This window comes from Vollenhovia emeryi, unplaced genomic scaffold, assembly GCF_000949405.1.
Source record: "Vollenhovia emeryi isolate VEMERY1.0 unplaced genomic scaffold, V.emery_V1.0 DF939154.1, whole genome shotgun sequence".
Taxonomy (NCBI): Eukaryota; Metazoa; Arthropoda; class Insecta; order Hymenoptera; family Formicidae; genus Vollenhovia; species Vollenhovia emeryi.
This window is the reverse complement of record NW_011967212.1, coordinates 668,344-682,879: the sequence shown is the minus strand read 5'-3', so window position 1 is coordinate 682,879 and position 14,536 is coordinate 668,344. Positions and strand designations below refer to the sequence as shown.

The 14,536-nt window shown below is 44.0% G+C and overlaps 1 protein-coding gene across 3 annotated transcripts in view; it reads right to left on the bottom strand.

Annotated features, from left to right (window-relative positions):
• Positions 1 to 14,229, bottom strand: part of LOC105565273 (disintegrin and metalloproteinase domain-containing protein 10) — a 142,874-nt gene extending 128,645 nt beyond the window's left edge. For all 3 annotated transcript variants that reach the window (XM_012018320.1, XM_012018321.1, XM_012018322.1), the window contains exon 1: positions 13,734 to 14,229. In XM_012018320.1, the coding sequence (XP_011873710.1) occupies positions 13,734 to 13,803 (70 nt within the window). In that variant the 5' untranslated portion in view covers positions 13,804 to 14,229. The remainder of the gene's footprint in view (positions 1 to 13,733) is intronic.
• Between the last annotated feature and the right edge of the window lie 307 nt (positions 14,230 to 14,536).

The window sequence follows — 14,536 nt, the reverse complement described above, 5'->3', positions numbered from 1 at the left end:
CCCCCCCCCTCCCCTAGTATTGCTTTGTGTTTAATGCCACTAAAATCATGTTTATTCTAAATTATATTGTAATTATAACCGGAATATAATTAAAATATAATTTAGAATAAATATAATATAAGTGGTATTAAACATAAAGCAATACTAGTAATAATAGTATAACATCTAATCTATTAATTTAATCGGAACCAATTGAACTAAACCAGTTGATGAGTATTCTGCATAAGATTTTATGTAATTATATTAGTACTTTCTGGTCAGATACATTATAAATAGATAAATAAAAAAACCTGTAGTCAACCCAACTGGCATATTCCTTTAAATATTGAATACAACGTTTCGACCCTATTTTTGGGTCCTTATCAAGTGATACTACAAACTTTTAATCATCACTGGTGACTATAAGTAACTTCCTTCTTCGTCGATAAATAGAGAGTTTGCAATAATAAATTGCAATATTTTTTCTAGACGCACAATCAATTCGTATCAGAGTGTCTTTGAAAAACAAAGGATCCCTGAAAAGGGATGAACGAAATAAAAAGACGTAGCAAAATGCGAAAGTAATCGAACGTATCCTGCTAAGTATTCAGAGATGAGAACGGCCTTTATTCTCTCTAACGACACGATCTCTGTCGCACGAGATAGCTCGCGCGCGCGCGCGCGTCGAGACGCAGGTATAAAGTGTCGGCGACGTCTCTCTCTTTTGCGACTCCGTTTCTCCCGGGATGAGTCTCGTGGACCGTAGGGAGGTTCTCGGTTACATTCGGGGATTTAAGTCAGGAACAAAGGATCTTCGTCGTCTTGGGGACGAGTACCGCCGCCGGCATGGATTTCGATTACGAGATAGACGGGATTTACATCGACCAGATAGCCTACGAAAGCTCGCGAAACTTTAAGTATTATCCACGGACCATTAAATCCTTCGGGATGGTCCCTATAATGTTAAGACGCGAGAAATCCCCGTAAGGATAAAACCCGGAGATCAACAAAAAAAAAGAGTAGGAGACCGAGGTGCGTTCGAGCGATTTTAGAATCGTCAATGCGCACTGCTGATGATATCGTTTCATCTCTATTAGAAGAGAGACAATGCAATAGGCTCATCCCCTATTTGTAACGACGAAAATTTCGTGTTGGAAAAGCTTTGTGACTCTACTATTAATTCTGTAACCGCCAGAAATTCAATTCACGAGGGTATCTTTATCCTCACTAATGTATTTATGACAAATAGGCGTTTGTAGCCATCAAGTGTACTACGATCAGAGGCTGTGTGACTCACGCAATTATAATTTCGAGAATGGTAAAGAAAATTTCGAAGAGTAAACCGCTAAGAGAATTGTAGTGTACAGATTTGCGGCATTACTTTATCTTATTATCTTATTTTATCTTCATAATTAGTAGGCATTGGTGTATGATTTTGGTCAGCGATTTACCCCTCAGAAAATTTTATATTATTAAATCATAGTATAAAGAGTATGTTCACTCTCTGTCGGCTCTTTGATCTTTTCGGTCCCGATAACGTGGTATTCCGCCATGTCTTTGGTCCAAATCCAGCGGCGTATGCGTGTGTACTGTAGTATCAAAGCTACACTACCGCAACTTTTCTCTTATTAGCTGGACCAACAAAGTGTCAAAGGCGCACAAGGAATTGACGCAAGAACGAAACAAATGACAGAGTCAGCATGCTAGTTACACTATGATTAAATTTTTTAAAAGACAGAAACTTTTTTTCATAGAAAAATATAAAAATCTTTAAATAAACGTTAAAATTAATATATTCAACGGCATGTGTGTGTTATGTCATTGATACGTCTAAAATTTACGTAACCTTTTTTAGAAAACTGTACTACGTAGAATCAATAATACTAATATATTTGTGGAAAATCAAATTTATTTGAATTTGTAACGGTAAATAAACGATATTTTAATCAAATTTTATATTGAGATGAGAAGAAATCCATGTAACATTGAACATGTTGACATCGCGTCGTTCGGATCTATTTGCGTAGATTTACATTCTCAATCAGCAAAAGCGTCGCAACACCCCGGCTACGCATCGATTCGCAATTTCAAGTACGTAGAAACAATTACGCCATGTGTAAAAGTAAAACCGCGAAAATTACAGCGGTATTACGGAAGTATGAAGAATGCGTTTCTCTCTTCAGAGAACATTAAAATAACACCCGTCGTAAAACTCGAGATTGAGTAATACTGACGGGAAATGATGTTGAATTCATGACAATCTGAAAGGAAATTATCGGGATAATGTTGCGGCCGCGATGAATCATCAAAGTCATCGTAATATCGAACTATCTTGCTGAGCCAGCATAAAAAAGAATAGTGCCGACTGGAGGATAACAACTTCATTCTTCGCAGTAAAGTAGTATTCCAAGAACAACGACATAATTATAACACGTCATGCGTATCGCGTTAGAATTTATTGGCCAACGGTCTGATGCAATTAATTCTCGGGCAAAATAAGCGATTCGTAAATCACGTTCATCTTCAACGCACGATATCGTCGCTTATTGTGTGCTGTGCGCACTGAATTAAAACAAACTGTCTGATAACAGTTTTGCGTTATACAAAATTTCCTGTTTATTTTATTCTTGCTGCGTAATCAACTCGCCAATATCAAGGATATTTCGGTAAAAATGAATCTAAACTGCGGAACGGGAGGTAAGTTATTGAAAAATCTTAATGTATGCCAAGATTAACTTTCAAAGTCTTTTAAAATTTAAAAATAATTTCACAGATAATATATATAATATTATAAATTCATTAAATTCAATGTGTTCATCGATATTATCGCCCGCCGATCGATGCCCTTCATCTTTTCGAACGAATATTGCATGCTTAATCATTTAAATCTGAAGTAAACTTACTTATTTATATTTACCTGTTGCGCCGGAAGATTCTTTTTCCGGCTGTTAAATAAATCTACAGGAAGTATTATGTGGATAAAATATTATGCGGAAGAAGCTAAGCGAACAGCAAACTATTCCGTTGGCGTCTGATGAAATGAAAGAACTGTCATTCCGATCGCGGGGCAGGCGAGTGAATGAACTCGGAAGTATTCCCAAGCAAGAGCGACGATACACGGCGACGATATAATCAACGCGAATGAAAATGTCAGTTCGTGCTTAGACTTATCGGGTGTCCTTTCAAAAAGAGACGTCGTAGGCCGAGGGAAATGGTGGCTGTTTCAATGTCGATACGCGCCAATGACGAACATGGATTGATATCGAAAGATAAAACGTGTATTTTATCAGTTACAATTTTTGCGAAACAAAGAATTCTTGAACAATTTGAGTAGCTTCTTGTCGCCGGTGATAAACCAAGGGGAATTTTTAAAAATCAACCAAACTGGTCAAACTGATGTTTACTTTAATCACGACGTTTCGACACCTTCATCGGGTCCTTTTCAAGTACATTCTAAAGTTGACTGAACATTTTAATTTTATACCGAAACAGTGAGTCTGTGGTAGCAAATTCATAATATCGTATATGTCTCGGTAGTCAATGGATTTAACAGTCGTTATTTAAAAGTCTAGAAGAAACGAGTTCGCGGACACCCCATTGCATTCACGGCAGGTTCGAGCGAGATGATGGAGCCAGCACGAGGATTTTAATCCTCTCGCGCGTCTCGTCCGAAGCACCGGCGTCTGTGTCGTGCACGGCGAGTGCAACGCGGCGCGGCGATTAGATCGGCATCCGACGAGAGTAGTCACGCGAATGCGTAAGTACGCGTGGAGAAAAGTACGGTAAGATTCGCGCTGTAGCGATCGACGTATTTCTCACGACCGTGGACGGCGAAGTTACAAGGTGATTAGCGTGCGCGAGAGGTATTATGTAAGCGCGATCATAAACGTACCGTGATTAATTAAACTCGCCACTCCCCGCAATCGATTCGAGGTTATTATCGATATGAGCACGGGGCATCGATAGCTACGTCCGAGTACAGAAACTCCTACAAATGTATAATAAACTGCGGAATAGAAAAGGATTCTTCGGCGTCTTCCAAGTGTAACAATTCACGCAGTAATTCACTCCTAATTCCAAATATATAATTTAATCAATACATTCGAGTCGCTCCGTTGTAATAAAAAAAAGGACACCTTTAATTGACAGATATAGCTGACTCACTCGCGCGGTTCTTCTCGCCGAAGAGTCGAGACAATTTACAAATTAAAAGATACTTTTCATCGTCGCTCGCGACCCCCAGTACGCGAGCCAGGTAAAGTAGTTACGCGCGGCGCGTGTTTACTCAGAAGTTTATACGCCCACTCTCTAACGGTGCATAAATCAGCTGTTGATTAAACGGAGACCGAGTTTCGCGTGTCACCTAAGTTGAACCGAGTCGAAGTAGGCATTTGGCCCGTTTCCAGGAGCCTCCCCAATCCGTCCTCTCCGCGACTTCTCGATGGCTCTCGATCGTCCATCACCGCGACAACGATACCTCGTCAACCTAGACTCCGATATTCCTCCGCAATTCCATTCTTACTTCCCCTCGTCTTTGCAGACAATCGGATCGACGTTACTCGAGTCAGGAGTTGAAATGGTAAAAAACGAATATCTCTCGCGCGAGTGGCAAATACGGGCGAGCAAGAGGTAAAACCGAGAGGATGTGATAAATGTTATCTCAAATTAATATGAGAAAGAGAAAAAGAGAGAAAGTGAAGTTTCCTTATTTAATTTCAAGATTTAATTTTACAATTATTTTCTCAAAATTCGAGGTTTTCCTTGGCACTAGTGTATTTTTTTAAGATGGATTATTTTTACCGTTGACCAAAAAGAGAGAGCATTTGAATACAAATACGAAGAAAATAGAAGATGTAATATTTTATGAAATTCATTACAAAAATACCTCGGTTGTAACTTTTCATCTCGCACACATTTTTGCCTTTTTCTGGATCAACGTGCAATTTCCCAGCGGAAGGTCTTCGAGAAAACTCAAACGTAACTCTTAAATTGCCTCGTGGATTTTGCTTAGATCACAAAAGTAACTTTGTTATTTCTTGTTCGCGTATTAAAATATTTTTTAAAATTATTTCCGTGCTGCTCGAGTCGTTTTTGTTGAATTAATGGCAAAATAGTGCACTTATTGAATCGAAACTCTTCGTTTCCCAAGAGAAAAATATTTCTCGTTCAGTTATCACTTCGCCAAACTTGAGGGAAAAAAAACTTAAGTAACTGCAGGTATCTCACGTAATAAATAAAGACGAGAAATGCGGAGATAAATTTATACAAGTTACACAGAGACCGCGGGGACAAATTTATATAAGACGTATAAAATTACGTTTCCAAAAGCTGCAAGCAGGCAAATAAGCGAAACATGTTATCGCCTGTATCCGCGGCTGTCGATACGGATTTTTCCGGGCGCGCGAGGAGGAGAGATGAGATTTGCAAGCACGAAATCCGGAAAAGGTCAGCGTGACGACACACGAGCGAACTATCGTGCACGTTCTCGCGTGTAGGCGCCACGGATAAACCCTTCTGCGAAGCGCGGAGTCGAATAACGCGGTTGTGCCAGGAATGCCGAGTGGGAAGTTTTGCGGTGGCCACCTATATCCCTGAATACGGGATAACCCTGGGGGGGTAAGATCTCCCTTGATCTCCGGGAATTTCGAATTCCCCGAAGATCCCCCGCTCCCGGAATTCGCCCGCGAAAGTTCATCTCGTTAAACATTACGCGAGACGAACGTCTTTCCGCGCGGAACGGAGTACAACCTCGATAAAAGAATTTTTTCTCCCGAAAAACACACTGTAGGAATAGTGTAATTAATTAATTAGCAATAAAATGTTATACAGTGACGATTTGTAGGCTACAAGGGTGTTATAAGATCTGTTGAAATTTTGCGAACTTATTGTTAGAAAATTTAAATACCAAATAATTCTATAAATTGTATACAAATACGTCTCAACTTTTATTTCGTAACTCGTCCATACGAGATTAGCGTCTCGTTTTCAAAATGTCGATATAACTGTAAAGTCAATTGCATTAAATGTAAAATAAAATGCTTCAGTGGTCGAATTGGTGAAACGCCCGCCTAGTGAACAGGGAGATCTAGGTTCAAACCCTGGTTGAGGTAATATTTTTCGCAATAAATTTATAATAAAATTATTCACACTAACATCCTGTCACGGTTCTTTATTCCTTTGAATTTCACGTGAGTCCTATGAATTTTATTAATTTGTAAAATAAAATATTAACCAAGTAAAGCGTTAACTATATACATATAAATCAATTAAAAGTTTTGACTTCACAAAAGTGTAACTGCTAGCTTCCAACTCGCAATTAATATTCTCGTTGCTCTCAAAGTGCAAGTAAAGTGTAAAGCAATTAAGCGTGTGCGAGATAATAAGAAACTATTAAGCCGATGATGAGGCCAGTGCGAAGTGTCTCGGAGTATAACACCAGCATCCAACGTTCCAGCGTGTGACGCAACCGCGTTCTCTCGTTTTAGAAACAAGCGCACTCCCTATCTCCTGTTGCTCATTCGAGTTTATCGAATGCGGATAGCCCGTGACGTAATTGTTAAAGTGCGCACATAGCACATGTAGTTTTCTCGATATAGCAACATATAACTTTTTTAAAAACCTGTCAAGAGAGAAAGAGAACGCTTCGTTCGGAAACTTTGCTCGCGCTCAAATCCACGAATTACAGACGTCTCGCGCACCGAACCTTGGAAACACTTGCCAGACACGACGACGGACCTTGAACACAAAACGCTGTCTGGGCGAAACTCCCAGAGCCATTCGGGGACACGGCGCGGAATAATGGAAGTCCCGAATGCGGCGCGTGGTTACGGCGACCGCGGGCGCAATATCGGCTTGATTACGTTAGAAATCAGAAACTGGGACTAAACTAAGCTCGATCTTCGGAGAGGACGGCGGCGGCGGTGGCGGCAGACGTCGGGATTACCAACGACGCGAATTAATTCCACGGCCCAAGTTCCTCGACGAAGTTCTCTCCCGCGTCTGCGAACGAATCGTCTCCGCGCAATTACAGGCAGGGAGGGAGGGGGAGAGGGCAGGGAAAAGAGAGATATAATTCCCATCACGTGAAAAAGGCAACGTCTCGACTTCCTCCGAGCTACGTTATTCGGGCAAACGGAACGCGCACGTATAACGTCCCAAGATGAAGATGGCAGCAACGTGCTCCGCTTGAAGATATCTCACGGGGCGGAGGGACGAACGGGCGGACGAGCGAACGCGAGGAGGCGGCTCGCCGAGGAATTGAAAAGTCCGTAAAAGAAAACCGACCTTTTTTGTCCTTGAGATACGCGGCTCGCGGGACAATGAAATGACCCGGCCCATCCGCCCTAACTCCATCTTCATATTCCGGACACAATGCAGTCTCCCAAAGCGGCCTTTTGCTTGAACCAGCGATTTTTCGAGCTCTCTCTCTCGCTCTCCTTTTCCTCATTCTCCTCTGTTTGCCTCTCGAAGTGAACATTTCGAGCCAAAAACCCATCGCGCCGCGTACCTTTTTTTCCCCTCCTCCGTCTCTCTCCCGTGAAGGTTTTCATTAACTGGAGAACTCGATAGTTCTCCACGAGGCGACGAACTGGCGTCTCTCGCGAAAAGCAGCGGGAAATCGGTGATAATTAAATTCGATAAGAAGGTACCCGCGCGACGACCAGCGTCTCACCTCCGCTTCCGGAAGAAATATCGCGTGTCACTATGATATATTTCGCCGCGCGTTCGGCGGGGCGATCACCTAGCCTCACAGCCCCGAACGAACGAGACAGACGTACTCTCCCTGTCACCGTCGCGAGGTCGTTTGCGAATAAAAAGCCGCTCGCACGCGCGAAGACACCCGCGAAGACACCCGCGACACGTACGAGGTTCTCGCGCACGCCAGGTACTCCGCGCGAACGCGAGAACACCGGCGCAGCTACCGGAATCCCAGGCGTGCGTGAGCCTTTGAGAAACACGAGAGACCACGTGCACGCGAAATTCCTACACGCGCGGGGACTTCCGGACAATCGCTCAGTTGGGAACGCGGAGTCGCGGAGACGAACCGTGCGACGTTCTACGAAACGACGGTGACACGCCTCTCGTCTCGAGACGACTCTCGAGATTCATACGAGGTTGCGTATCAATCGCCTATGAATCTATCTTCCGTTACTCTCCATCGGGGAATAAGCGCCTCCGTACATTGGCGAAATTGCGCTGCTAGCATAATTATTCCTACTTTATTCGGTGAAATAAAATAAGCGAGCGAAAAAGAATATCAAGTGAGAGCCTGGATAGCTGACAATCAGTAGCGGAGAAGTCGCCCGGCAAGCGGAAGATCCCAGGTTCAAATCCTGATAGTGAATCCTGATAGTTAATATCGTATAGAGTTCACTGAATCCTGGTTAAGGATTAGACGGGAAAAAAATGTTTTTCTCGCTAAAAAGTTATTAAGCGGCGTGTCTTACAATTAGTGCCTACCTCCAAAAATAACACCCAGATTTATTATTATGGCCGGCACGATAGTTCGACCTGTCCGCATGAAAACCACAGACTTCTATTTCTCTAAATTTTTTGGAGTGGAATCTCAAGCTCTTTTGGAGTGAGATTTCACTCGAAGAAATAATGAAAATACTGCCAGTCCGACCGGAGTGCAATTTCACTTTTTGAAAGAGTGCCGTTCTTCACACTTTACTTGGATTGATTCTCCAACTCTGAAAAGCGTGCTATGCTTTACCTTAATCGATTATTGTTAGCAGTATAATATTTATGAACGAGAGCCTCGCTATTGTTTGTTCACATATGATCGTGGCATATAGAGGCTGCATTTTAATATTCACAGCCAGCACTGAAAATCTATACTTTATGTAACAGTTTCGCTTATTATGCCGATTGTCGCGGAAGAACTGTGCCGGCTCGTGACGAGGTCCCTTATATGCCGGGCTATCGTGATCGTACTTGCGAGTTTGGCGGCTATCTAGTGGCGGAGTACCGTACTTTAAGTTGGAGTGAATTTTGGAGTGCTAACGACTTTACTTTAAAAATAAGAGTAAACTTCTTCACTTTTTGTCTTAGAGTGAAGTGCTCAGTTGGTGCCATTTTTTCAAACCCCCGATTTTGCTATTTTTGTTTCTTTTCAATGTGAATTAAATTTTTTTAGATTTTATCCATTCTAACATATTGTGAAACACAAATGTTAGGATGATGTGTAGCTCTGTGCTAACATGAGTGATTAGTAATGGTAGGGTCCTCGGTTCGATCCCGGCTCTCGTCCCGTATATTTTCCCGTTAAGGGAAATTTGAAAAATTCAGTGCTTGAAGGAGTTTCAGCGCCTAGTGTTGGGTTCAGTGTTTAATCAATATTAATTGTAAGTATGAATTTCAAGGAATTTTTAGAGATATCACGCTGATATGACCTAACGGTCGAAAGGCGTTCCCGCAAGAGGGTAAACTTAAAAAAAGAAACCACAAACGTTTCCTCTTTCATTTGATAAAATTAAAATTGATGGTAATAGTTAAAATAGTGAAAGATTCATTTCATCTGAGACTAAATACAGACAAAAATGTCAATTACTCTTTAAGTGAGAACGATTTGAATTTAGGTAGGCGATATATTAGGCGCCTCTTTGCCCTACTACTAGACTGCTACTTTCGAGCTGAAAAGTGAAGCAAGAGTTTCGCCATGTCTTGTTAGGCAAATATGTCAGTGACACACCGATGCACACATACTACTTTATTTACCCAACTAGCCATGGCGGAACTCTTGCCTCACTTTTCAGCTCGGAGGTGGCAGTCTAGTAGTATACAGAAGTCTGTGGTGGAAACCTCGCGCGGTCGGAAACGCACGTTCTTCCCCGTAACCGTAAATGGTGCGATGACGTGCAGCCGCGCACCACGCGCGTGCGATTATCGTCGAGCGCGGCCGGTGATCGTTGATTGCGACTTCCGTCGAGGGCCATTCACATCGCGTCGCGGATCCGAAAGGGAAAGAGAGGACTCGCGCGACGGATTCGGCGTGCGATCTCGAGCGGATCTCTCCACAGCTCGGATTGTTCTCGCTGTCTCGCGCGACCTTCGTTCAGTCGAGTCTGGGCGTGAAGAATTAATTTTCCATCGCTGATCTCTGCACCAGCGGAAAAGTTCGGGACAGCGCAGGTGCTTCGCCCTCTTTCCCGAATTAATACGATACTTCGCGTGTGCCTCGTAATTTAAAAAATCAGCTTGTTACTTTCGAAATTGTTAAGAGACAAAAACGCGGTCGTTCGCATTCGATCGGACTGTTGCTAGGGGCAACGAATGGGCGAGTCAAAGATTACGTCAACTTCGATTAAAACGATAAGAAAGGTAAAAAAATGACGAGTTTCAAAGTCGAATGATCCGACGACGCGCAGCGACGTTCGACTGGACTGCAAAGGCCGTGGGAGCAAGGTTGGACAGTGATCTGATTATGAGGGTGATTCATGCTCTTCGTCTGTGATTCACTTCGGCATTGTATTCAACGGGATTTCTTAACGTGCTCGAAATTCCGATGGAAATGACGATTCGTCGCGTCGCGTTTCCTCCCAGCGCGACGTTTCAAAGGGAAGAATTATAACTGGCCCTTTGTGGGGAATACGTCGTAATAAAAAACCGAAAAACAAATCATTATAGTATCCGAGAAAATGCTTGTTATTTGATAACGTGGCACATGCGCCGCGTTAATATTATTATTATACACGGCGGGGAAAAAGAAAACATTTATCATCTCTCCACCGGGCAGTTTAAGCGGGATAAAAACGATAAATGTGTATGTATATTGACTTGGAGAACGGGAATGGATAAATTTGCACAACGTTATCGTCGATTCGACGCAACAATGGGGGCCGAGTTGAGTTTCGAGTCGGTTACGTAAATACCGCGTACGTGTAAAGCTTCGGCCATCCGAATATTCTTTTATAACATTCAATGTTCAGTGGTATGTAATATACTTATCAAAGTTTCGGATCTTCGTGTTGCTCGCACGATTTATCGCACAATTGCATGCTCCGAGCGCCTTTACAGATTCCGGCAAGTTCTTCGGAGAGTCACGAAAATGCGACGAGTAGCTGTGTGTTTCGGAACGCGTTAACAAAAGAAAACTTTCGAAATCTCATTTAAACGTGCGTCTCGCAGCTGCGTGTCCGATGAAAGCAGCTACAGAGTAAATTCTATCGATGCTCATTTCTAGCGATATTTATTAATCAGCTATATAGCGCGTTTAGTTTTTAACTAACTTTTCATCTCCTTCCAGTTCTAAGAATCAGAAGAAGATAAAACGCAAGATACCGAGATTAAAGTTAATCTACGTCGATAGAAATGGACAGAAAGCCCGGTTTCACCGGCGCCGTTTATCTCAGTTTAATTCATTGTTTGCCTCTTTCTGGGGAACAATTGGAAGGTGACAAAGGATAAATTAAGCTTAAAGTTCAGCGACGTTGGTGAAACCGAGCCCAAGTGTAACAAGTCTGGACGGCGGGATTAGAGACCCTGTAATCAGATCATGAGAGTTCGTCAAAATTCCTGCGAGCGAGAGAGAAATATAGGCTATCTCACTCTTCCACGAACGTAGAAGGGTGTCTAGGTGGAACAGACATCTTACAATACTCGACTCCGATTACGTCAGCTAATCTGCAATTCTGCGCGAATCGCGCCATTCCACGAACGATAAAATTCGTCGCAAATTCAACCGATTCTCACAATGACTCGTTTCGCGCTGGAATACACTCGAAAAATTCATCTGCAACAACAATTTTCTAGGTACGAAAAAATAACAGATATACATAGAGGAAAGTTTCCCGTTACGAGACAGGCTCCTGATATGAAATAGCGGTGTTTCTGCTAAATTAATAGGCGTCATCTGTTAGATGCGAGAATCGTCATCTAACATCCTTAATTTATACCGTTTTTCTATTTATGTTAAGTTTTTAACTAATAGCACTGATTATGGCATAGCATTGTCGAAACGTTTGCATATCCGCATATTTGATTTCATAAATATATTTCTTGCACTTTCATCCTTAACGGCTCGTTATTAACTAACCAAGACGACGACGACGACGACGACGTTTCTGAAATGAAAAATCAGAAATCCTATGTTTGCGTCGCAATGTCTCCACTCATGGGTCACGTAGGAGGAAAATAAAAACACTTTTATTGTGCAAATCGAACCCAAGCTTTCGATTGAGCTTACTTAGAAGTTCAACGGATCAGCCGTTGTTGAGATCCGAAAATCTGAGGGCCTGTCAACTCGCGTACTCGCGTAAACTACACTAGCGAGCGACACACGTACTACATGTATGTACTGTATGTGTGTATTGCTCGCTATTACTTTTTATTAGACTTACACACTTAGTTTCAGTCATGCCATATTGTACTTTAATTTAGCCGTAGTAGCAAGCTGCTTTCGATCTGTACACGTAAGCCATTTAATTTGTATATTACACAAATGTTTCCGCGAAGCGGAGTTTTAAGTGCAAAAGGTGCAAAGGTGCAGAATCACTCCAGCATCCCCTTAAGTTGGAGTGAATTTTGGAGTGCTAACGACGTCACTTTAAAAATAAAAGTGAGATTCTTCACTTTTTGTCTTATTGTCAGAGTGAAGTGGTCAGTGACGCCAAATGTCACTCCAAAAATTGTAGAGAGAATGTACGATGTTTAGAACAACTAGAACAACCTCTGGAACAACTTTAAAAAGTTGGATTTTCGAAAAATGGGGTGCCAGGTAGAAAAATCGTTTTTTTTAATTTTCCGCGAAAATTTCCATAATATAAATTTGATCTTCGGAAACAATTTGGAACTAGTCTAGAACAACCTGGAACAACTTTTAGAATTTTGAAATTCCAAAAATGGGGTGCTAACTTCACACAGGTGAATGTACGGGGTGATTCAGGACCGCGAAGGTCCTAGGTGACATTTATTACAATTGTGAAATGAATCTATCTACGTAGGCCCGACTTAACGCTCGTGGATTGTTTCCCTTCGGAGACACGTGAGGAGTGTCGTGTACACCACACCAGTTGACACCAGAGTGGAATTAATTGTACAAATATGCGCTGGTTTTGACCAAATTCGAAACAGACCTCGAATATTCGATAGAGTCCGACAATCAATGTTATACGACGATGTATTGAATGCAATCAGAGGTTCAGGGTAGACACTTTGAACACCTTCTGTAAAGCAAGTGTACTTGAAACAATAAATAAATAATTTATTTCACAATAAATGTCACCTAGGACCATCGCGGTCGCGGTCGGTGAGGTCCTGAATCACCCTGTATGATATACAACTTGTCAACTTGCACAAATTGTTTAAGCGTGTTTATCGTCTACAAAATAAAATGCTTCTAGACGCAGAGAGCACATTGTAGATTAGACTGTACACGAAATAGCGATAAATTGTTGTTGCGACACTTGGAAATCTACCTACGTTAGTGAGATACTTTTCTGCGCGATACATTAAAACCGGGTCCATGGGACAACGGGATGTTTGCGTTGTCCCAACGCGACTCCGATACTCCTTTCGCGTCGCTCGAGGAGGCCCGTCTCGCTGGGAGGAGAGCGCGGCGCGCGGAGACACGCGACAGGCGGGCTCCTCGCGAGAGAACGTGATGATTCACGAGAGGCGCGCACGCACGCACGCAGCCGCGCGCACACGCACGGGACGAGCGCGCGCGAGTGGCTCGCGCGTCCTGCGCGCGGCGCCCGAAGGCCAAGACCGAGAACGACGGCGTCCCCGCGGTAACACATAGCGACACTCACCGCTCTCGATGTACGGGACCAGCAGCAGCAGCAGCAGGAAGAGAACGTATCCGCACGTGTCACTGAGCATCGTAGTACAATATCCCCGATGCGGTCGGGACACTGGCCGCGCTGGATACCTGGCGTCGGCCTCGCTGCACCAACCACCTCCTCTCCCGCGCGCGAGGACGGGAGCACAAACAACAAAACGGGGAAGCCCCGACGGCGACGGCGGCTCGGGGCGGCGCGGCGCGGCGCGCTCGCCAGCAACAGGGTCGCCCGCGACGAGGAAAGAACCGACGCGTTCCGCACAAACTCCTCTTTATCTCTCTTCTCTTCTCCGGCAGCACTGCACACACCGACACCGCGCGACTCGTTGCCCTCCGCTCCGCTCGCTCGCTCGCTCGCGACGAGAATCTACGTCGGCCGACGGCGAGGAGGCGACGCGAGCGATCGGCTGCGCTCCCGACACGGCCACCGCCACGACACGGACGAGTGTGAGCGCGGCCGCGCGTCTCCCTCTCTCTCTCGCTCCTTCTTCCTTCCCTCGTTGTCGCACTCCGCGCGTCTCCTCCTCTCCCTTGTTCGCCTCTCGCGCTCGCTCGCTCTCTCTCTCTCTCGCTCTTTTTCTCTGTCGTTTCCGGAGCGCGGAGCCCAGAGGTCTACGCCATTATTTTCCCGTCGGGGATCGCGCCTCGCACCGCACCGCACGCGGACCGTGTGGCGTGTCGTGTCGCGTCGCGTCGCGACGACCGACGGAAACCGCGCGCGCACACACACGCGCGCACGCACGCACGCACGCACGCACGCACGTACGTACGCAC